Source organism: Pteropus alecto, unplaced genomic scaffold (assembly GCF_000325575.1).
Source record: "Pteropus alecto unplaced genomic scaffold, ASM32557v1 scaffold213, whole genome shotgun sequence".
Classification (NCBI taxonomy): domain Eukaryota; kingdom Metazoa; phylum Chordata; class Mammalia; order Chiroptera; family Pteropodidae; genus Pteropus; species Pteropus alecto.
The window spans coordinates 718,739-742,817 of NW_006434829.1; the positions used below are offsets into that span (position 1 = coordinate 718,739).

Below are 24,079 nucleotides of genomic sequence, written 5' to 3' on the forward strand. Positions count from 1 at the left end.
GCTGTTGCTCATCCGGTAGGCGGTGGGGACACTTCTTTCTTCCCTCCGTCTCTCGGGAGAGTGAGCTCTTCTGCGAGGGGACCGTGATCGCGACCTGGGAGAGGGAGACAGGGGTTTCAGTCCCGCTGGCCAGACGACACCTCCACTGCTGAGGCCGTCAGTCCTTGGCCAACTGTGCGGGGTGACAGGCGCCCATCTGTCCCGCCACAGAGGCAGATGCGCTCCCCCCATTCCAGAGCACCTACCACACAACACCAAACCAGAACCGGCATGCGACCCACTCTGAGGCTGGGCTCTGTGTCGCTGGCCACGCGGCCACAGCAACCAACTCTCCATGACACGGGGTCTGACCCCGCACGCGGCTGGTGGCTACGCCCGGCCCACGGCTTCCCTCTGGCCTCTCGCCTCTGCCTTCACGTCCCTGGTGCCCTTGCCGACTTCCGGGGAGGGAAGGCGACAGGGCCCGAGCCCGCGTCCGTGCTCTGACGGCTGCCAGTGGGAAGGAGCCGAGCGTGCAGGCTTGAGGGTGACATCTCTTGCTCGCAGGGACCTCGTGGCCTCTGAGCACAAAGCGTGGAGAACAGGCTGCAGGTCTGTGGGCATGAAGCCTAAGCCTTCGGGTCGATTCCGACACACTGTTCTCATCATAATTTAGGAGAAACAACTTAAGTTGATGACATTTCTTGGATGCAAAACCACCCATAATATTTTATTCTTCCTTTTCACATGCCTGAAGAAAGACTCATCCTGTTCCTGCAGTGACATAATCCACATGTGACAATCAAGCTGCAGGGACAGTCGGTGCCAGGGCTCTGACGCGGGACCCCCACCCCGGGGGTGCGGTCTGGAACGGAGCTCCCTCAACCACGGGTTTGGGGCTCTTCTTTTAGCCTTTGCTCATTCAGTGAAATTGCTGTTTTGGGAAGACTTTTGATAAACAGAAATCTAAAAAAAGCCCAATTTCTTTTTGTTCTGTTTCTATGACAACCCACTCAAAAACAAAATAAAGAGCAGTTTGATTCTGCCGTTAAAAAATTCTACATTGAATCATTTTAATTACAATAAAATGAAAAACAACACACGCTGTTGTTGCAGAGATCAGTTTGTCATCACGGTTCACTCTCTTGTGTCACAGAGAAAACCCGGAGTCATTCCCGGAAAAATGTCACAGCCACGGAATGAACCTGCCCCAGGATAAAGTGCCACCGGCCTCGGGGTCTTCCCTAGCGTAGCTGCTCCATAGCTTATCACACGGCTGCATTTCCCCCGACCTTCCCTGAGATTCGATAACGGTGACAAGGGCGAGGCCTGTCAGACACCTCCACGACGTCCCAGGTTTTCCCTCAAAAGAGCTCCAGGAGTTAGACCTGGTGGTGGGAAGCTCTGACAGGGCTCCGTGCTCAGTGTCCCCAGGGTGGCCACGGGGCTGTGACAGGGGGCACACGTGTCACATTCAGAATGAAATGTGCCGGGCTGGGTGCTGCTCGGACCCAAAGGGGGCCGCTTAGCTGCAGCACCCGGCACGCACGCTTCAGCCCGGAGCTCACGACGCACTCTACGCGCAGGAAAAACAAGGCGGTTTTCAATGGCTGCTAATTCATAACTTCGCATCACAATGCCATTTGCCAGTGGCTGTTAACATTAGATTTTTTTAAAGTGAAGTGACTGCTACCGGATGTCAAGTTATCTGGGAAAAAAGCCCATCTTGGAATCGGGGCAGGAAACTGTAGCAGGTAACACGTCGTCTTATTTTAATTAAAGAAACTCTAATGTTTTTATTCTGCTAATTAGGCTCTTAACATCGCCACATAACAGCGCAGGAAATGGGAGTCCCATTTTGTCAGCAAATCGTCTGCGCACGTGACCGGAGGTCCTCTTAGAAGGCACGATGGTCTGAATTAGAACGTTCAAGCACAGTGCGACGGAGGAATTTTTGCTTGAATTACCCTGACGGTTCCCTTTCAAACAAGGGCCCACTGAGAGCTGTCCTCTGAGCGACAGGGACCCTGAAACAGCCTCTCTCACCACAGGTCCTCGGCGCACTCCTGCGGGCCGGGCCCCCTGCTCCTGAAGAGCAGAGGGAGGAGGTGTGGAGCTCTGGCGTTGGAGGGACACCCCTAGCCCCACACGGCGGCCTGGGGTGAGCGTGGCCACAGCCTCGCCCTCCTCACAGCTGACTCGGCGTCTATGGCACTTGCTCAAGACTGGACATTAAAGCGAAGCCTGTTTTCCAAACCAGAGACGGTGCGAGTGGCCTTCAGGTTACCAGCCCCCGACGGGGCTCACGAGTGAACTACCCCTCCTTGTTTGAGCCGCGTAATAAAGGACAAGTGGGGAGAAGTTCCGGGCATGTTACTACCCAGACGGCCTCACAGGCCGTTGTTTATTTCCGCTGTGTAATGTCATGAGGAGTCTCTCCAACTGAGAAACTTTCAATATTCGGAGAAGCAGGTACGTCTGAGCCAGTTTGCTTAAACATAAAAGGCACAGGGCATCCGCTTCCGCCCCTCGGGGAGGAACGAGCCACTCCGGTTCCAGAAGCCAAGCTGGGCCGAGAGGCAGGAGCTGCACTGGGAGCGGGTGGAGCGGCTGCCCCCCCACCCCCGTGGGGATCAAAGACAGGACGCAGTCTCACTACCAGAGCGCTGCTTTTCTGCACCTCCCCAAGCCAGCTGCAAACAAGCAAAACGCGTTTTGCAAGGAGCGAGTTCTGGGGCTTAAAGGTTTCCAGTTTATGATTTCTGTGGCGGGAACGCTGAGTGCCTTCTCCAAGCCTGGCTCTTCGGAAGGTGGCTCTTGGCCAACAGCGACTCTCAGCCGGCCTGGAGGCAAACGCGGGGAGGAAGCAGGGGATCCGCCGGGTGTCCCTCCTCCCAGCATGGGGGTGCAGGCTGACGCCAAGTGGCCGAGGCTGCTGCTGTTCTGACAGTCACAGCTCAGAGGCATGAAGGCAGGAAAGTCCACTCACCCAAACCCAACAAAGGACCCCCACCCTGAGGATTTTTCACACATTCAGCGAATGCGAATGTGCTGGGCTTGCTCCCAAGACCTGTTAAAATTTAAACAAGTCTATTTTTAAAAAGTCTGGCAGTGCCCATGAGCTTTAGAGAGGTAAGTAAAATGTAAAAAATACTTTGAAGAGCTGTCGCTTGGGCCGAAAGGATGCATCTCTGTGCACACGCATGTGCACACACACATGCACACACGCCCTGCATCACACATGGACCCCCACATACGTGCTCACACACCCTCACATGCGCACGCACAGCGCGCGTGGGGGGGGCTGCACCATGCACCCACCTGGAGCGCCGTGCCGTCCGGTAGGCGCTGGGGAGGCAGTGCTTCGCCTTCGGGTGGGACCTCGACCGGGACTTGGACGACGAGTGGCACTTGGGGGACCGCGACCTGGTCCGAGACCGCTTTCTGTGCTTCTTCTTCTTCTTCTCCTTCTCCTGCTCCCTGGGTGGGTCCCTGCTTTGGCCCGAGGGCCCTTCCAGGGGCTTGAGCTCTGAGGTCGGCAGAGGCCGGCCTCCACCCGGCACAGGACAGGCCACGGCGCTGGCTTCCTGGGGACAGAACCGAACATCTGGTGTTAACAGAGAAAATAGGACATTTAAAAATGGAAGTCCACAGAACTTCAACTTTGGGGCCCTCACACCCATGACGTGCCAGTGTATCCTAGGGGGACTCTGGCACCTCAGGGACCCATGGGTCCCTTTCCTGCCTTTCCTGGTCTCCAGGGTGGCTGGGTGTCAGGAGAGCCACACTCGCTCCTTCATAAGTGACTGGCTTTCCAGTGCAGAGGGGTTCTTCAAACCTCCAGCACCTGGATCTTACGAACGTCTGCACCACCCTAAAAATAATTTCTGAAGAAGGCTGAAACGAAAGAGGTTCCTGTTTGACGTTTAAAAAACTATCACGAGAGGAAAAACCTTCCTTCCTTCCTTGCATTTGTGTGAGGTGATGGGTGTTAACTAAACTTGCTGTGAGAACCGCCTCGCAATCACATACGTAAGCCCACTTATTACTCTGCAGGCCTCAAACACACACAGAGCTGGAGACTCCCTCGGTGAGGCCGCAGGAGAATCAGCGAGGCCGACGACGGGCCCTGAACCACGTGCCCGCGCCAGCTCCGTCGGGCTCACTCTGCGTTATCGAGCCAGCACGGCGCTGCACTTGAACTCTCGTCCACCCCGAAAACCTCGTCGCCGCGATGCACACGCAGAGAAGCGCCGACGTTAAACGTGCTGCCCACGGAGTTCTCAAAGCTGCGACACTGCCACCCTCGGCCGTGTGCGGCGCCCAGAGTAACCCCATTTCTAGAAATTCATCCTGAAGAGATGTTCGCCTAAGTGTGTGACACGCACACCGAAGGACCCACACCGCAAAGCCCTGCAGCACCCTGAGCGGCGGCCAGAAAGGCCGCGGTGCGACAGGTGCGTCCACACGGCGAAGCGGCACCCGACTCCGGACAACGACGCGGCAATCCGGGTTTCTCCCATGCGAACATCTGCTCACATCGCACTGTACAGAACGAGTTTACAAACCAAACCCAGCCCAGCCCACAAGACCCAGCACTCCCGTTCTATGTCTGCAGCTGGGCCAGCCGCGTCGGCCCTCCCCTTTGTCCCCAAGGAAGACCATCGCCCCCTCACTGTAAACGGCTGGTGACTATGGCCTGACCATGCTGCTTGGGACCCGCTGTGAACGCTGCTCCCTGCTCTGCCATGGGGCCTGCAAGGACCAGCGTGGTGGGCTCCAGCCGCCCCGTCCCGGGTCCGTGTGCACAAGGCAAAGGACGAGGACACGAACACTCCGCCGACGCCCCCTGTCGAGTCCTGCCTCGCGCTGGCTCTGGGAGCAGCAGCACTGAGGAACTGAAGCCCAGAGCCCCCGCGGACGCGGCTACGGGGCAGTCAGCGGCTCTGTGCCCTGGGGGCGCCGCCTCTGCCCCCACCCTCTGTGAGCGGAGGCTCGGGGTGGGGAGAGGGGCAGCAGGGCGAGAACCCCAACCACAGCGGCTCCCACAGCAGCTTCCCCTCACCAGCACGGCCCAGCACAGGAGCAGCTGCGGGGAAGGGCGTGCCTGGGCCCCCATCGGTCTCCACGCGCCCCCGTCAGTACGGCCCGGTTCATTTTCGAGGCTGTGCCTGAGCCACGTCCAGGAAGCCACCCGATTGTGGGACAGGTCTTTTTATCATGAGGTCGTTCTCACTTCAAATTCTTACAGCATAATCACAGTTTCCAGGTTAAATCTCAAAATAAATCTGTTGTCGTGAAAACAATTCTAACACGTGAGCCCTCACTGGGAGGGCACCTCTCCCATGGCCGCGAGCTCAGTCCAGGAGCTCACGCTGACTAGCATTTTAAACCAAGAACAGAAGAACTGAAATGTAGTAAGTTTTATAACTGTAGAGGCTGAAAAAGAGGAAATGCCAGCCAAGCACCAGGCCCTCCCCACTGCCCCCTCACAACGACCAAGGACCAGGTGAGCCCCAGGGTGGGCCGGTGTGAACGCATGTCCCAGCGTGTGGCACTGCTCAGATGTGCTGGCTAACGAGACCGCCGCTGCTGCCCGCCAGAAAAACCAGCTGTTAAAGCACTTAAAATCCGTAAGTGTGGCCTGTAAGTTAGGGATGCACAGCACATGGAAAACGAGGCCACAGTCGGGGCTGACGGCTGGCACCCAGAACCGCGGTGGGCGTGAGGCCTCACGAAGGCCGAGCTGGCGGGCAGGGCCCCGTCCCCCGCAGTCAGAGCTGCTGCCAATCCTTTCTGGAACCAGGCAGGTGACTTCCCAGGGGGACTGAGAGCCCGTTCTGGGGAGAAGAGACTCAGTCCCCATGCGACACAGCAGCCTGTGACGGGGCGAGGGGACAAGTCCAGGGTTCCCATCCTTTCCCAGGGTCCCTGTTCCCTCCACACGCACACAAAGCACTGCACTGGTCGGTGTGACAGCACGCTTCATCAAAGGGGAGAGACGGGGCGGCGTGGCCTCTGGTGGACATCTGCGAGACGGGGACACGGACCCGATGGCCGAGGGAGCCCAAGGCGGTGGGAGTGGGCCTGGCGGCCCCCGTGCCACGTCTGTCTTCACCCTCACGGACGCTGTCGTTAGCGACACGCATTTCACCACTGCAGTTAAAATCTGGCACACCGCTTTGAAGCGAGGGATAATCAAACCAATATTTCCAAAGCATAACTTGCCATCAAGTCACGGGACCGATTTATTCTAATAAAATGACTGCCCTTCACCATTAAGATGAAAACCAGCAACCTCGGTGGCCTTTGCCAGGGTGAATTCAGATGATTGACTGTGATGGTTTCACTGCTTTTTTTCAGCTTAAAATTACAAAAGGATGTTTACAAACCCAAAGATGGCAGACAGCGAGCACCCCTGTGTCCTGACAGTTGCCACCCCTGCACGCCCGCCTGTCACAGGCTGACGCCCCTGCACGCCCGCCTGTCCCACAGACGTCCCCGCACGCCTGCCTGTCCCATACTGACGCCCCCGAACGCGCGCCTGTCCCACGCTGACGCCCCTACATGCCCGCCTGTCCCACAGACGTCCCCGCACACCCGCCTGTCCCACGCTGACACTGCTGCGCACTCAGGGTTGGCTGGCAGAGCTCGCCTTCAACAGAGAGACCGAAGTCCCCCACTGTGGTCTATCACCTGCGGTCAACCATAGTCCAAAAATATTAAGTGGAAAATTTCAGAAAGGAACAATCTCTAAGTTTTAAATCACCTGCTGTGAGCACCTCGTGCCACCTCCTCACGCAGGCACGGCATCGTCATCGCAGGGCGAGCACAGTACGAGACACTTTGAGAAAAGCAGGCCCGTCACGTAACTGCTATTACAGTACACTGTTACGAATGTTCTCTTACTGTGCCTAATTTGCATGCTAGACTGTATCGCAGGTGGGTATGTGCAAGAACACACGTGGGACGTGTAAGAACACATGTGGGACGTGTAAGAACACACGTGGGACATGCAGAGCTCGGCACCACCACAGCTTCGCACACCGCCCGGGGTCTCGGGTAAGGGGGATGACTGCACTCAGGACACACACCCCCAACCTGGGGCACGGGCTCGCACGACAGTCAGCACCACGGCCACTGGCGTTTGCAGGGGAGGAAGCTGGCCTGGGTCACGCCCTCGCACAGGGTCCCCAGCGGCCTGGGGAGGAACCGAGTTCAGCCCACGGCCTGTGGCTCACCTGGAGAGCAGGTGCCAGCGGACAGTCTGCAAAACACACTGTCTGGAGACTTTGGGACCACAGTACTTTTGGGGCAGGTGGGGATGACGGCATCTGTGGGAGCTCTGGTGGGGCTGGGGAACTTCGACCAAACAGGCAGACGGGCAGGGGTCACTGAGGCCCACATAGGGTGCTCAGAGTTAGGGTTCCATTACTGTCAGTCTCGGGGTATAGCATAGCATTTGGGTTTCCAAAGGGTAGGAGCGTCCCACCAGCCTCTCCAACAATCCTCAAATTGCTGCGGGCACAGCAAGAGAAAGGACAGGGTGGCTTCAAGCATGGCCAGAGGGAAGGATGGACTGCAGGACAGGGCGTTCACGGGTACTTATGGCGTGAGCCTGGGGTAACACTTAGCAAGGCTGTGTGGACGGGGTGGCTTCAAGCATGGCCGGAGGGACAGGTTGGACTGCAGGACAAGGCGTTCACAGGTACTTATGGCATGAGCCTGGGGTAACACTTAGCAAGGCTGTGTGGACAGGCGCTGGGCACCCACTACCCCAAACACTGCAGTGGATGACGCCCTTCCTGCCCCCTCCGCCCACAAACTCCGGATGGAGCTCGGTCCATCTGGAGCAGGAGACGGACCAGAACCGCCACGTCGCTGGTGAGGCCTGTCCTCTGTGTGGCACGCTGCCCCACGGACGCTGGGCGTCTGGGCAGAGAGGAAGCCCTTTGGGGGTCTCCCACGTGCACTCACAGCACCGACAGGCACGGCAAGCGGGCTGGGAGGAGGAAGAGAAACACCCAGGCGGAGTTAACCTGGCTTGCTGCAGCCATGTCTGTGCTACCCACCACGCTGGAAACGGGGCGGCCACGGCCACGGGCCTGAGCCGTGGATGTCACGCACTTCTAATTAAGTTAAATTTAAATTGCCATGTGTGGCTGTGGCTACCACTGCAAATCTCAAAAAATTATAACTTTCGACGTAAAGGCTATTTCTGGCTTCACGAGAAAGAGGTGCCTGCTAATTTAAACGGACATATGAACAACCGGGACAAGCGAAGCCACTGCTGAGTCGAGACCTCGCCCTCCCGTTTGTTTGCGAAGGCGCCCGGCCGAGCTCTCTGCCCAAGGTGGCCATCCATCAAGAAGTGCCGCAGGAGGCACGGTGACAGCTCCATGCGGCGGCCAGTGCCCGCCGAGCAGCAGCGCTGCCTTTTCGAAACGGAATGCTGATGTTCCAGCAAGTGACCAAAGCACAACTCACCATGGACGAGGGGAGGGCACGGGGGCGGGGGGGGGCCTTAGCAAGTCTGGGTGAAATCAAGGGGGGATCTTTTGGAAAATGAGTCATTTATCGGACCCTGTAAAGCCCCGCCGCCCCACGTGAGCAACCCCGAGCAGTGATGCTGATGAGCTCTGCGAGCACCGCGCGGCATCTGCCGCCCGCAAACCAGCACACAAACCAACCGCGACCACTTCCTGCCGTGGGGAAACGAACTGGCTGAAAGCCAATGAACGCGTATTTAAAATAAAACCTTATTTGTGAAGGAACACCACATTAACTAGAAAATGAGGTAATCATACACAAGACTCAAGGTTTTTTCTAAGTCTGAGATCGCAGACTTTGAAATGCAGCCTCTCAAAGGTGCGTTTCCAAACGCCGGTCCACTGCCCGCCTCTCAGGATGCTCGCCCCCAAGGGAGGGAGGGCGCGGCCGCCTGTCCAGGACCACGGTGCCGCCTGCCCTGCTGGCATGGCTCCTCCCCCTCCCTCTGCAGCACCTGCCACGGGAGCGCCCTCCCTGGCACTGCCTCTGCCCCCTGCCCGAAAAACAGGCCATGGCCCTCGTCTCCCCGTGCAACTGCTGTGCCCACCTTGCCACTGCCCCACCTTACTCCCAAGGTCAGGCCCCCCCAAATCCGACTTGCACCCCATACGAGCTCCGTCTGACCCTCGGCAGGCCCTTCGTGCTGACCCGCTGCCTGAGCAGGCGCCACCTGCGTCTGCCACCTGGGGGTCTCCGGCCCACGAAGGGGCTGAGCGGGCTGCTCAGGGCCCCGCGGTGGTCCTGGTGGGGGTGCTAGCGTGCACCCGCACGAATGTGGTTTCATGGTCACTGGGTGAGAAACAGGCTTCCAATTCACATCCCGAAGAGCCTCGGACGTGACAGGCTCAGTGAACGGGCTGGTTTCAATTTCCTTTCCGAACTCTTCCTGGACCTGTGACTTCGGCAGGATCGTTAACTTGAAAAAATTACGTTATCTAAAACGCGTCCTGAAGCCCGTCGGTACGTGAATGAGTACGTGATGACTCAAAAGGGTGTAATTCAAGACTCTGATCTCTCCCCATTTTTTATAACGCCCCCCCATATGGTAATAGCACATATGCGAATTTCTAAGTACTCCTCACGTACGTGCCTTTATAAACTCACGCACTGCTTAGAAACTTAACCTACTGCCATCACGTGCCCGCGTCAGTAAACGCACTTCAGACACCAATTAAATAAAACCATGCCCAACGCGTCAGCTCCTCCTCCCAACACACCCATCAATGGGACCAAGCAAACAGCAGTGCAGAAGCTGAGCCAGTGCGCGTGGGGGTCTGGGGTTTAGCATAGGGGGCCCCGTAGGTCAGCAGGACACCATGGGTGATGTAGCGAATTGTGCTGTGTCTAGCTATATGCTTCTCAAGCTGGAGTAAACGACAAGTGGGCCAATTAAAGTGGACAAAGAGAAAAAACGTTGGGATGCTGGTGAGAAAAAGCTAACACGGACTAGCAGAGCCAGGGACAGAGAGCCAGGGAAAATGAGCCGCAAGGTGGTTTGCGGGGGCAGGCGTGTGTGTGCACAGTGCCATGGAACCCACGACGTCACTCAGCCTCAGTTATAACTAAAACGTGTACGTTAGACCGAACAGATACCGTTTTCCACTAACCAGACCGACAAGCATTAAAGGCTGCTGCTAAGTGAATGGGAGGGCGCGGGGAAAGTCGTTTTCACACCCCCGTGGAGGTGAACAAAAGCTAACTTAGTGGCATCTGAAATCAAAAGGCAACGCAGGTCAGCATTCCGCCCCTGAAGGGCGTGCACAGGCCTGGGAAGCGGCATTGCTGAGCAGCCCGGTTACCACAGCAACCTAGGCACCCTGCACTTCCGCCAGCAGGGGACAGGTGACCAAGTCACGGCACACGCAGACCGGCTCCATCTAAGGGCTGACGTCTGAAAGGACTGATGGTCACACACCCAGTGAGTGTCTGACTCCACGGACCACGCTGAGCGGGGGACCCCACTGTGAGCGAGCACCTGAGATGCCAGCGTGACGCACAGGGTGCGGTCCCACCACTGAGGCCATAGTCCACCCTGGACACATCCACACAGGAACGGATGCGGCGGGTGCACACGTGGAACGTTATTCGCTTTACAAAGGAAGGACGGCCTTCGAAGTGAGACGAGCCGGCCAGGAGGATGAACACTGCGTGCCCTCCTGTACCTCGGGGACCTAGCGTCAGCCATCGACAGAGCAGAGGGGCTGGGGAGGGCTGGGTGTTCAGTGAGGGGAGTGTCACTTTGGGAACGTGAAGCGGTCTGGGGGTGGATGGTGGTGACGGCCCTGTGTGCTTAAGGAAGGTGAAAAGCGCGTCTGTGATACACGAATAAAAAACAGTACAACACTGGCACTTCCCTAGGAGTGGAAAGAACGGAACACGCAGCAGGAAGCGGTCTGCCCGTCATCTCATGCCGCCCCGACACCTGGCCTTTCTGCAATCGCACAAGCACGGCGTCTTACAAAGCAAAGCGAAGGTGGACGCCCTCTCTAAGGCAGGCCCGCTCTGGGACCAGCAGGCTCGCCAGGCTCCCAGCCAGGCTTCTCAACACTCCCCACGCCGCCTGCCTGCGTCTGCTGGGACGGGCCTGGGGTGCCGCCTGCCTTCTCGCGCTGGGCCAATCCCCTCTTTTCCTCACCCTAGGCGTGAGGGAGCGCCAAGTCTCAATCCCTCCAGACGCCAAAATTCTGCACCGGTGACGTGGGGTCAGGATGTGCCAGTGCCCACGGAACTCATTTATGACAACCGCCAACTCAAGTGTTTCTGTTCCAGAGCAATTAAGGACATCTGTCGCCATCTGCTACCAGCACCACGCTTCGGGGGGGATTGTGCAGCGGCCACCATCTCCCCCACCAGACCCTTGGGAACAGGGATCCGGCGATCGAAACTGGAAGCGTGAGCAGTTATTTCCATGTGTCACTCAGAACACACCCTGACAGGGAAGGTGGGCGACGCCGTGCAAGAAGGTGACGGGAAAAGCAGCCACCTTGTGCTTACAAGGACGAATTCCAGTGGCTGTGACGAGGTGACACCCAGACTGGGAAACTGTGGATTACTGACGAATGATTGTGGCTATGACTGAATTTTCATTAAAACACAACTGGAAAGTATAGATGCAGCCACGTAACATAATCAGTTAAAGCATCTACGTATGCAGATGTCCTTTAATGAAGCCCTTCACTGCATAAACGACATCGAAACAGTAACAGAAACGAACACAGCCCACGCCCCGCTCCCCGCAGCAGCCCGGCTTTCTCGGGCTCCCCAACCACAGAGGAGACGTTTGCCTCCCCCGCCCCCACACCGCACCTCACAGGCGTGTCAGTAGCCACCTCTGCTGCGCAGAGGCCTCTCCCGAGCTAGGGAGCGACTGCAGGTGTTTTCGTGGCTGCAGAGAGGCCAATGCGGGTCGCCTGGGTGACACAGCGGTGCGGTGTCCTGTGGGCTGGCACTCAAGCAGGACCTGGAGCAGCAATCAGGGCCCACGGCGCCACTCACAGTGGACATGAGCTGCCCACACGGACGCTCACTGCTCTTCCCGGCGGGTGTCCAGCTATTATTTTTGAGGACTCCTGCCAGATTTGAGAATCTCGGACTGACTCTGGAGGTGAGAGCTAACTCGGCCTAGAGCAGAATGCTGAAAATCTGAGCCCCACGGAGCACCACGCGACGGGGCTACACGCTGCACAATCAGCGTAGAAGAACAGCCCCAGGCTCTGAGAGATGGCATTGTAACTACAGTACGAAAGCATGGGGCCCGTGCTGGCCGAGGGCACGAGACAGCTGCACAGGACACTGGGGACAGCTGGAGAAATGGCACGGGCACTGCTCCAAGCAGCCCTGACGGGCGGCCTGTTCTGACCCCATCTAAAGGGAGGGGATGGCCAGAGGGACTGTCCACTCACACAGCTTAGGAACGAGCCGAGAGGACCCGTCCCCTCTTGAGGGGAGGTGATGGGGACCACGCTGCCGTGTTTCCAGTGAAAGCACGTGGCCCCGCGTGAGACTGCCATGAGTGTGAGCTCGACGACGGGGCCTGCGTGTCTCCCACAGGCCCTGCGAGGGAGCCCAGTGCGGGGCCTGCCAGCCCGGGGCCCAGAGGCCTGCGTCTCCAAAGCACCCAGGACTTGGGGCGGGGGAGTGTGCCAGAGCCCCCAACCCTAGCTGCAGGGCCTCTGGCATCCCTCCCAGGCGGGCGACTCCAAGCGGAGGAGGGCTCTGCCGACAGCCCGGCTCAGGCCATACGGCATCCACCACCGTGTCCCCTCCCTGCTGCCCGCCTGCGTGAGCCCACCTCTGCGCTGAAAGGTGCCTCCTCGACTTTCCCGGCGTCTGCCTCGGGCAGAGGGTTTTTTAAGGTCTGTAAGAATAAAGCCGCTTTCCTTTTACGCTCTGCTTGAAGCTGCTTCTCCTTGGACTCCTTCGACGCCTGGGCCAGCTTTTCCCTGGCGGCAGCTGCCAGTCGGTCCTCCAGCTTTTGCTTTGCTTAAGGAATAAACAAAGTAAAAAGTGACGTTTACAGCAAGTAATGTTTTGTAAATATATTGCTACCTTAATTTTCATAGGCAGTAATAGGATCACGAAAAACGAAATGATTTTAAAAGATGAACAAAATATAAATTTCAGAACAAACAAAATGGGCAAAACGAATTTTGAGAGTTGCTTATAACGCTCATTATTAGTACTTTTACGTTTCACTTTCAAAGTCAAAGTCAGAAAGTCGCTGGGCTTCCTCCCCCCCTAGTGGAAGCTGGGGCACCGGAAGCCTGGGAATGGCTGTCAGAAACAGGCACCGGACATCCCTCCCAGGCGGGCGCTCCGGGCGTGTCCTACTGCAATGGCCTGACACGCCCGCTGCTGGCTGCGCCCAGCGAGTGCAGGCCCAGACGCGCGCGGTGAGCATAGCTCACTTTTGGGGCGGGAGGTGGGGGCGGCAACCGCAGCACAAGGCCAGGTCTCGACAGGAAGGCATCCTGTGGTTAAAGATCGGCCTTTGTAAACGCTGCCTGCTCTGCTGATGTCTACACAGAAAAGGCCACTTACGAAAACCAGTCAGAATAAAGATGAGGAACGTACTCGGCAGTGAGCTCCTCAGAGTGGGGTGTGCGCTGTTTTAGAGTGGGGGGGCTGTGGGACGGCCCACACGCACCGCTGGCCGTGGGCAGAGGGGCGGTGGCCACGTCGTGACCCACGAGGATGAGCCCAGCAGCCTTGCACGGGGCGTCGCCACGGCCGCCTACCACACAAGGCCACCACCCACGCACGGAGAGCCCGCCCTCAGGCACTGGCATCCACTGCTCTTGAGCGCTGGGGACCCACAGCTCTGCCCCTCTAGGGCCCTGCAGGGAGAGGCGCACGGCTCCCACCCGGCTCTGACACCGGAGGCTGGCCGGCAGTCACAGTGTCGCTGGCCGAGGGGTGGCCGTCATCGGCACGTTCCCTGCAGGGGCCGAGTGCCGGACAGACCTTGCTTCGCCTCCAGCTCCTCCGGGGTCAGCTGCGGCCGCTTCTCCTCCACCACCACGCAGGGCGGGGCCTCGGCTGGGGCGGTGCTGGGCGTCCCACTGGGGCCCTCCCGGCCCTCCCGGCCCTCCTCGTCGTCATCGCTGTCGTCGTCCAGCTTGACTCGGTTTTTCTCCAGGGGAAGCAGGTCGTTTTCTTTGGCCTTGATGGCAAAGCTTATGGGAGCAAACGACGCTGTTGAGAGAGAAGGAAGACGGTGACGCGCTGCAGTGACGGGGCCCCCGCCTCCCGAGCGTCACGCAGAGGGAGGCGCAGCCTGGCGGGTGGACCTCGGGTGAGGCGGGACCGAGGCACAAGCCGGGCAGGTGGCCATCCTCTGGGCTCGGCACAGCGGAGTCTGCACACGCTGGCACATGATGCGACTCCACGACAAAAAGTTACTTATAAAAAACCTCAACTCACCTTTTCTCACAAAGTTACAGCATCTGTCCTTTACTTGGCAGACACCTGGCGCGGTGCTGCCCGCCTCGTGCTGGGCACTGCCACTGTTCCCCACACCTGTGAGACCTTTGCAGGCTGTGCCCCACCTCGTCATCCAGCCACTTGGGCGGCGTGTCACCTCTGAACAAGCCTTGCCCTCAGACCCGAGGCCTCAGCTTGGGGTCGCAGCCCTGTCTCTGGGACTCCCATTCGACGCGACACCCGCTTAAACAGCAGCTCCTTGGTCCTGCCGGGGGCGCTGCCTGCTGCCCGTGAGTCCAAACACGCGGCCCTCTGCTAACGTGCCTGCCTCAGCTCTCGTTTCTCTGTTGGCTTCTGCCACGTCCGTCCGTCCGTCCGTTCGTCCGTCCTGGCTGAGCTAAAACTCCTTCCGCGAACGTAACAGGTAACAAAATGGAGCGAGTGGGTCCTGACTGGTGGAGGAGCTCAGGGACTCGCTTGGGCAGATCAAACGGCCTTCAGCGGCACGGCAGCGCACGCGTAAACGCGTCCAGAGGTCAGAGGGATGCGAAGCGCTGCTTGAAGCACTCGCTGCGTTTCCCCCACACTGCCAGAAGAGGCCGGTCGATAAACGCACAGCTATGAGGAGCTCACCTCCAGACGGCCTCGGATCCCAAGGCAGGGCGTGCTAGCAGCCCGGGCGCCCCGCCCCCCCGTGCCCCCTGCAGGCCGTTGCCAAGGCCGACCGGCCACGCACCTTTTACCAGCTTCCCGTCCAGGACGGCTTTGCTGGACGGCGCCTCCTTCTTCGCCCCTGAGCCGCCTCTTCCTCCCGCGTCGGCCGCGTCCTCCGCCCCACCGTCCTCCCCAGCGTCACTCGGCTTTTCAGGAGCAGACTCTGCAGGAGCGTCTTCTGGTGTGGACACAGCCTGCAGGGACGGAACGTGACCATGAACTGTCCCGCAAGGAAACACGTGGCCGTCAGAAAAAGACACCCCCAGCACTGCAGCCCTGCCGCCTCGGTCACACGCACGGCCGGCTTTTCCGTCCGCGTCACTGGTCCCTGACACCGCAGAGTGGACGGGGGCGGGCAGAGCGGCTTCCCCCTGGAAGCACATCGAGCGCCCCACAGCCCTGCACTGTGGGAACCAGTGCCCACTGGCCATCCTTCGGAGGTCGATGAATGAGCAGACCTTGGACCAAATTACGCACCTCGCCTGAGAATGGCTCGGTTTTCTTCCATTTGAACAGAGACGGAAATGTGCAGAAACCCACTGACAAGCAAGGCCCCTCTCTGCCTTGCCATCGCTACCGAGACAAGTTTAAAAGCGTCAGGGGTCCACGTGACTGTGGACAGGCGAGGGGAGGCAGAAGGGGACAGGGCAGGAACAGACGCTCCCTACAGGCACGTGGACCATGTGTGGGTGGGACGCCCGCAAGGAGAAGAGCAGAGGGAGCGGCCGGCAGGCAGTGCCGGGGGACAAAGGCACCCGCCGTGGACAGCAGCCGTGCGAGCACCCCACAGACACTGATGTGTGTTCACACAGCAGCGTGGTGTGCGGCTACCAGCAAAAGCGGCTAACACAGCTGACCCAAACGTCGGTGCCTGCAAAGACGAGTTTTTCTTAGAACACGGACAAATGATCGTCAACGAACTACGAAAACGGGTGACAGTTCTCAGCAGATTTAAAGAGTTCCATTCTGAGAGAAGGGAAAAGTTGAAGGCGGCACAGGCTAGGGTGCGTCGCACCTGAAAGCAGGCATAAAACCAGCAGCCCTTTACGCCAAGAGCGGGCGGTCCCCTCCGTGCCCAGAGTGGGGAGGGGACTACGCCCCTGTGCACAGGTACCTGCGCGCTGTCGCCTCCCTCCTTCTGCACGAAGAACTGCTTCTTGAACTCGTAGTAGGCGTTGTACTGGTGCCACGGCTGCAGGAACTCGAACCTGGGGACACGAAAGGTGGACAAGGCATCAACAGGACAGCGCGCGGGTGGCAGAGGCGGCCCTTGCTGACCAGACACTGCTCTGTATGCTGCACAGCGACTGCAGAATGACCACGACAGCTCCTCGCGGGAGCGAGGGTGAACCACGCCCCCGTGACACAGATGGAACCGCAGACGCCACCCTACGTCCTCGTTTTACTCCCCGAGGCACAGAACGTTACGTGGTTCAAAAACAACAGAAAGAAGATGTGTCTAAATTTCCACAGCAGGTTGCTGAAGAGCACAAACCCTGGCCTTTTATTTCAAGTAGCTTCAACACTGTTACTTAAAAAATCAAAACAAACTGAAACAAACTAAACGAACAAAAAACAGGGAATGCAATAAAAAACCCACTCCGACTCTAAGTAATTTAACCAAGTAATCACAAGACGTGTTTATCTGAACACATGAGAATTAAAAATGTTAAAAAGAATCGTGTGTCTAGATTTAAAAAAAAAAAGCAGCTGAGCGTAACCTCCAACAGCACCTACGTAAGCTACATAAAATTCGCCTCACCTTTGATCATTCTTGGCACGAACGCTGGTCTCAAACTTGAGGCCGTTCCTAGCCACGTACTCGGCCAGCTTGTCGATGACGGGCTGGATGTCAGGGGGCGGAGGGATGATGGCGGCCACGGGAGCAAGTGCACTGCAGACAAGAGCCCCGTCACTCACGGTCAGACCGCCTCCGTGACATCGCCCGCACGTGCTCGGCTCACAGCACGCAGGAGCTGCTTATCCGAGGGTGGCTTGTCCCACAGAACATGCACGAACCCGGTGAAAGCGGACAAAACGTCACTGTCGACGGTGACAGCGGGGCTGCACCGAAAAGGACACCGAAGCCATACAGACGGGTCCTGTCCTTGACACTTTCTTGCAGCCCGCACTGTTCTCAGAAGCGACCGAGAACAAGCGTGGGTTTTGTTAAAGAGACAGCGGCTGGCTCGGCTCAGCACCCTTCCCTGCGCGTCTGCCTGTCCTGGCGGGATCAGGAAGTGGTCACTTCCGTGGAACACCCGAGAGTTTCGTCAGGTCTCCAGGGGGCTCCTTCCCAGCCCGTGCTCCCCAGTGCCTCCCACTACGTGCCGGGGACACGGGTGCTCCTCGGTCCGCGGCACAGGGCTATGACGCACGCCCCATGACGGTCACCGCCCTGCCATCTCTGTTATCCCTCCACCTGCCAACGGCTTTGAGAGTCACTTCCGTCAGCGGCATGGAACCTGCGGCCTCACTCCCTCCCCGGGGCTGGTGACGTGGGGGCCCCTGCGGGCTCTCCTCCAAGTGCTCAGGCTGCACTGAGGCCCGTTTGCCACGACAGCCTCTGCCGCCCCGGCCACCCTGCACCCTCGGGACGTGCTCGGAGAACGGACCCCCCTTGTGACCCAGGGGGCCTGCGGGAGGGGAGCGCACCTTGTGGTGATGGTGGTGGTGGCGGTCACCCCACTACTCGTCTCCGCCGTGGTTGGGGGTGGTGGCGGCGTGGTCCCGGGGGGCGGCGGGGCGGTGGCCGCCACTCCACTGGTGCTGGACACGGCCACCCCGGCCGGCAGGGTGCTGTAGTAGGTGGCTACGTCGACGCCCGGCGGGGGCGGTGCCAGGCAGTAGGTGCCGTCCGGCAGCATGTAGTAGCTGTAGTACATGGCCGCCACCGTCGCTGTGGAAAGACACGGTTTGCCGAGTGAGGGGGCAAAGGACAGGCTGCTTGGCGAGGGTCCAGGACGCAGGAAGAAAGGGACCCCTTCCAAATGCAAGGTCGCCTCCGGCCACTTTCGACCACATCGTTTTCTGTATTTTTCTGATACGAGAAAGGCTGCCCAGTGACACGCATCGGGAGAACCAGGCGGCACCCACACGGCCAGACAGCCGCCCAGCAGGGGCCTTCCGAGACAAGCCTTGTTCCCCCCAGCTTCAGGGGCGCAGCAATGAGAGCCGTCTCCCTGAGCGGCCAAGGCAACCCGCAGTGTGAGCAGGCGCGGCGGACCCCCTGCTGGTCTCCTCGCCGACACGGGCCCTCCTGCCATCCTCTCGGGCCCTTGCTTTCCCCGGGAGGCTTTCACGGTGGGCTGGCCGCATCCGCGACAAGGGGCGGTGCTCTCTAGTCACTGCCCCCTCCCCGCCCCCCGCCAGCTGTAACTGCTGTAGGGGGTTCCGCGGGTCGAGGGTGTTTGGGGCTCCGCTATCACGTACTGTACAGTAGCTTCCTAGACGCTCTGGGCACACGCGCAAATATCTGTAGGACGGCCGCCCACTGTTTCAACAACGAAAGGCCCTGTACGTTTATTCATTTTGGGGGGTGGAGAGACATTCAAAACCAGTAAAACCACAGAAAATTCAATGATCTCATTAAGAATTTTAATTTCTAGTCCTGTTGCAGTTAGGTCATTAGTTCTAATTATATAAACAATTTGCTCATCATTAGGGATAGGGAGATTTTTGTAATTTAGAAATTTTATTTTGATTTTCAATTCACTTTAAAACAAAAACATTCACGAATAGTGAAAGCTTTATATCCACCAGAGTCTCCAGCACCGTATGCTCCACAGGAAAAACGCCAGCGGCCTCCGGCATCAGGTCCCGAGGCCGGCGTGCCCACGCGTGCTGCGGGCGCCCCGCCGCGGTTAGCGACTCCGTGTTTATCAGTTACATGCGGACGGACCCCCGAGTCGCTGCTCCTACCTGACGGTGCACACCAACCACAGCCACACGTTAGCACCCCACATTTCTACACCAAGAGATGTGGCCCCAATATTCTCCCCCGTAACCTTCAGCACAGAAACATTCAAGTGACACATCTGAGGAAGTGGGGAGAGCGCGATGAGACTGCCTGACGTGGGCGCAGAGCAGGGCCTGATGCTGGGGGCGGGGAGGTGTTGGCTCCATAACCCAGCGCTCAGCACACGGCATCTGTCAGATGGACAGACAAATACGGTAGCTCAAACGTAACCTTTCCTAACCAATGAGGGGTCCGAATACATCACATGCTGCTATAAGACACAACAATGCCCCTGACAGAATGACACCCCCAGGTCACCAGACTACTCAGGTCCTTCTTCACCCCCTGGGCAGAGTGCCACTGAGGGGAAAATGACGTGGCATCAGTGACACCAGAGCATAAGCCCAGCCTCCCACAGGGAACGCCCGGCGCAGCCCCAAGTCTCTGGGTGGCAAGACAGCTACTGCCCACTCCACAGTGTCAGCTCTCAACGAAAGACCCTGTGTCCTGTCCTGGATGGTCGGGCTCTTGCCTACGAAAAGCCAAAACACACTGTAAATTGTAGCCACGACCAATGAGACATGAATTCATACAAGCAAATGTACAATTAAGTTTTAACTTGCAGTACATGTTATGCAATTGCAACTTAATCCATTCTTTATGTGACAAACAGATTGTTCTCGAATTCGGCAAGGAAACTGCAGAGTTTAGTGAGGTGACCATGTGCCTAATTTGCTGGCACTTGAGGGCACGAGGACCTGGTGCCAGTGCTGCCTCCTTTGGGTGCCCCTATGGCAGATGGCACCTCCCGCAGTGTCTTCTGCCCGCCCTGAACTCCTTAGGCTGTACCTCCTTGTACCACCCCCACCCAGGGAGGCCCCTGCTCGGCTTTCCTGTGCACCTGCCACCTCAAGGCTGCTGGCACAGGTGAGGACCCGAGAGATCAAGGCGGTAACAGCAGGGACAGGCCGCCCGCAGCTCGGGGTGCACAGCAGGCACTTGACAAGCATGTGCCGAGTGGGGCCGGCTGATCCATGGTGAGCGGGAAGCCTGGGTTCCCGGCGCCCGCCACCACAGGGTCGTGAGCTGAAAGCAGGCACTTGACAAGCATGTGCCGAGTGGGGCTGGGCTGATCCATGGTGAGCGGGAAGCCTGAGTTCCCGGCGCCCGCCACCACAGGGTCGTGAGCTGAGACGCCTTCGAGCGAGCGCCGGCTCGGGGATTCTCACCGCCAATGACCGTTGCGCCTCACTGACCAGGCCACGGGAAGAACGCACAGGGCTGGTGCGCTGATCCCCGGGCCCTGAGCGTCAAAGGGCGCCCACTGGTCGGGCAGCGCAGGGCTCCCAGGACACCGCGCTCCTCACTGGGTTCGCTGCTGTCCAGCGTTTGCTCCTGGAGTTTCCAAGAGGGGACTGGGCTTCACGGAACATCAAGCGCTGATGTGACTTAACTAACGAACAAACATCAGCGCACCACGATCACCTACTGCCAGGGATTTCGATGGGCACCGACTTTTCCTAAGGGCAAGTGCGGGAAAATCTGCTGCCTCAGGCGGAAGGCGCGTCCTTAAGTGGCCTCAGAGATGTCACCCACAAGCGACCGCCCACCCACAAGCCGAGGGCTCTGCCTGATTGCCCCCCACCAGCCTCTAGCTGGCTGGCTTCTGGCCACAACCAGAGCCACTCACTATGGTTCCACGTGAGCTTCATCTCAGCACCTCTTAGAATGGAGCCTGAGCACCGAAGGGCTTCTTGGGGATCGGAGGCCGGAGTGTGACCCCACCATGGAGGAGCCCGTACAGGGAAGGTGCACGACCCGTCTGTGTACAGACGGAAGGAGCTTCACCGAGGTCGAGACCACACTGGTATCGCACCGTGGCACCAGCTGGGCAGGCTCCCACCTGCCCCCTGCCGCCTGCTGCTACAGCACCCCACCCCGCTCCTGGCCAGCGGTCACCTGCACTGGACCACCAGTCTCCGGCGACGCGCAGCACTGCTCTCTGAGTTCCCGACTTTAGACCGCACGTGCACGTGGCCGGTGTCTGCTTGCTGTCTTGGGCGTCCCAGGACGGAAGGGACTTTGCTCGCTGCTGTTCCCACACGGCCCGGCCACGACGCCGACGCGAAAGCATAGGTCGCACGCGGACGAATGAGACTGACATGCCTGAGGCTCCTCAGCGGCAGCAAAGGCAGCTACGACGTGGTGGCCCAGAACCTTCCGAATCTTAGGGACAATATTCAACCACAATTCTAGCCCCTCCAAACTACCCACCAAATGGAAGAACAGAATTCGGGCATTTTCGGACAAGCCAGGAGTTTTTAAAAAATGTCTTCCCGGGTACCCTTCGTTAGCGAGCTACTAGAAGATGTGCTCCAGCATATAAACAGGTGTAAACAAGCAAGCCAGGAGACACGGGCACTGACACGGACGGGGAAGCCCTGACGAGAAGTCACGGGAAAACGCAGCCACTCCCAGCGGCAGCAGGGCCGCCACCTGCAAACCGTGCCACGGCCACCGCCAGAGGTAAGGGCGGGGCAGCCGCGGCCAAGGCTTGCTCAGAGACGGCCACACTGCAGGCTCCCCGCTGGGCACAGAAGCAGCTCTGCCTGGGGCTGCCGGGGACAGCGCCAGCTGGACGCCTGTCACGCAGGCTGTAAAGCGCGGCCGGGACTGGAGGATGAGCACGCTCAGTCAGTCAGCCCGTCCTGTCCTGTGCCCTCCTGAATTCTGATTACAAAATAAAAGTGTGAGTATATTAGTTAAAATCACAAAGTAACCAAAACAGAAACTTAACATGTAACATGGGTAAACTGGGGGAGTGAGACGGGGTTTAACGGGGGCACAAGTGAGCTGAACTGTCATCTGTCGTAGTAGGAAGATGTCGTGGAAAATGAGCAGCTGACAAATCCAGAAACTGGTATTCAGAGGTGTGAAGGCAATCATCAAAAACTCAAAAACAAAAGTTAAAAATAAACACTTGAAATAGTATCTCTGAATTACCTTAAAACAATACTTTATCCTAATTATCATCAGAGATGAGGAGCGTCTTCTATTTATCCCATTCTGGCTCAGGGCACGGAGTTTATTCATGTCACTTGGTCTGTCTGCCCGTCCGCCTCATACGCCAAGGACAGACCCACAGTCAAACAACCCAAACTCCTTAAAATGCCAGGTCTGCAGCTGCTACGAGCAAGAACACTGCTCCCCCCAACCCCAGTCCGTACCCACAAATCCGCTGGGCTCACCACACGCGGTCTAAGCATGCTCACAGTGAGGGAGAAACCCCGAGACCGTGAAGCACAGTGACCGGCGGCTCTGCTGACGGGCCTCGGCCGAGGCACATGACAAGATAGGGCTTCGCCCGTGGGTCACCATGGCCACCCTGTCCGACTCACCTCCTACGCCCCCACACCCCAGTGTGAATGAGAAAGTCCCACACAACAGAAGGCTCATTTTGCTCCCAGCACATGGGGGCAGGGAGAGCGGCCTGGTTCTCAGTGACACAAGGACAGCACATCTGTAAAGCTGGAAAGCCACCTGACCACATGCCACTCAAGATTGTGGCCGGTGTTTAAAAGGGATCTCTCTGTAGCAAACAAACTTTCCTCGAGAAGAGCCTGCCCCTCGCCACGGCTTACAGACTTCGCCAGTGACCCTCATGCATAAAAGTTTGAACTTTTAATGCTAGGGTTTTGGGGGCTTGTCACATGGGTGACCAAAGCCGAGGCGTAAGCACGTGCCCAGCACCTCACCGTCGGGAGAAGCAGAGCTGCGGAGGCGCCGGGAGGGGCCTGGCAGGCGGGGCGGGGAAGTGGGCCTCGACCTCGCTGGAGGGCTGCCACGGGGCTCTGTCCCTGGCTGTGGAAGGGCGCCTGCTCTTTCTGGAGCCTGGAGCCTCGGAGGAGGGCAGAGGCCAGGTTTTCCGGAGCAGGCTGTGTCTGGAGGGCAGACGAGCGTCAGAGCCAGAGCGAGCACGGACGGTGGCGGGAGGACCGGGTCGTGGTGGGGCTGACTGCGCTGGCAGGGCAGCTGTGGGTACAGATGGCAAGGCAGCCGCTGGACAGGCACCTCGCTCGTAGGTGGCAAAGAACCGGGTCCAGACGGAAGCCACCCAGCGAGCTCGGGGTCTTCTGAGCCGCAGATGAACCTGGGCAAACTGGTGTTCAATCAAGCAAGCAGGAAGCAAAGGCGGTGGTGAGGTGGGGTCCTGCCCAGGGCTGTAACCGGGCCCCCCTCTCCGCCCTGCCCACCCCCTGCCCAGCTGGGAGAGTTCACAATGGTTCTCACCGTCTCGAACAGTTGAAAGCTAAACAAAACAGTCCTGCTTCATGACGTCAACACTCTACAAAATTCCCACCTCGGAGCCATCGAGTACGTTCTGTTGAAGCCCCCTCCTTTAAGATGGCCTGGGCGGCTTCCGCACCCCCAGAGTGGGCCCTGCGACAGAGGCGATGTGGCCCGTGCGCCTGGCCTCAGTGAAGGGCTGCTGACCCTGTTGTGACACTTGGAGAACAGGCTGAGGACCAAACAGCACCACTACAAAACCAGCATATTTTAAAATGCAACGAACAGAGTCTCTGGCTGAAACTATCACATCACCGACACAGGAGGCGGTGACCACCAGAAGGTGGACATTATCACACTAGATGCCCAGAGAACCAGAGATCAGTACAGAAGAGAAAACGACAGGCGTGAAGAAAAAGATGATCCAAAGTAGGGAAATCGGTGTCTTTCAGGCAGAGAAGCCAACAAATAAGGTATTCGGAGGTACAACAGAAAATAACTTCCTGGAAACGAGAATTGGATCGAACGGGTATATGCCATATTCCAGGAAAATGGAAGTTACGAACCTTAAAAGCAAAAAGGAAATCTTGGGCACCCAGTCGGGTAGCCGCTGACCCCGGGGCTGATGGTGGGGAGAGATGAAGCTGCCCCCACTTTTCCCAGCAAAGT

At 58.3% G+C, this 24,079-nt stretch overlaps 1 protein-coding gene across 1 annotated transcript in view; it reads right to left on the reverse strand.

Moving 5' to 3' along the window:
• LOC102892750 (splicing factor SWAP) overlaps window positions 1-24,079 on the reverse strand; it is a 62,729-nt gene that overhangs the window by 18,954 nt on the left and 19,696 nt on the right. Inside the window, exons 8-15 of the mRNA XM_025045494.1 lie at window positions 17,821-18,064; window positions 16,928-17,059; window positions 16,280-16,373; window positions 15,188-15,359; window positions 13,993-14,223; window positions 12,821-13,011; window positions 3,301-3,566; window positions 5-94 (exon numbers count right to left, since the gene is read on the reverse strand). Of these exons, the coding sequence (XP_024901262.1) occupies window positions 5-94; window positions 3,301-3,566; window positions 12,821-13,011; window positions 13,993-14,223; window positions 15,188-15,359; window positions 16,280-16,373; window positions 16,928-17,059; window positions 17,821-18,064 (1,420 nt within the window). The remainder of the gene's footprint in view (window positions 1-4; window positions 95-3,300; window positions 3,567-12,820; window positions 13,012-13,992; window positions 14,224-15,187; window positions 15,360-16,279; window positions 16,374-16,927; window positions 17,060-17,820; window positions 18,065-24,079) is intronic.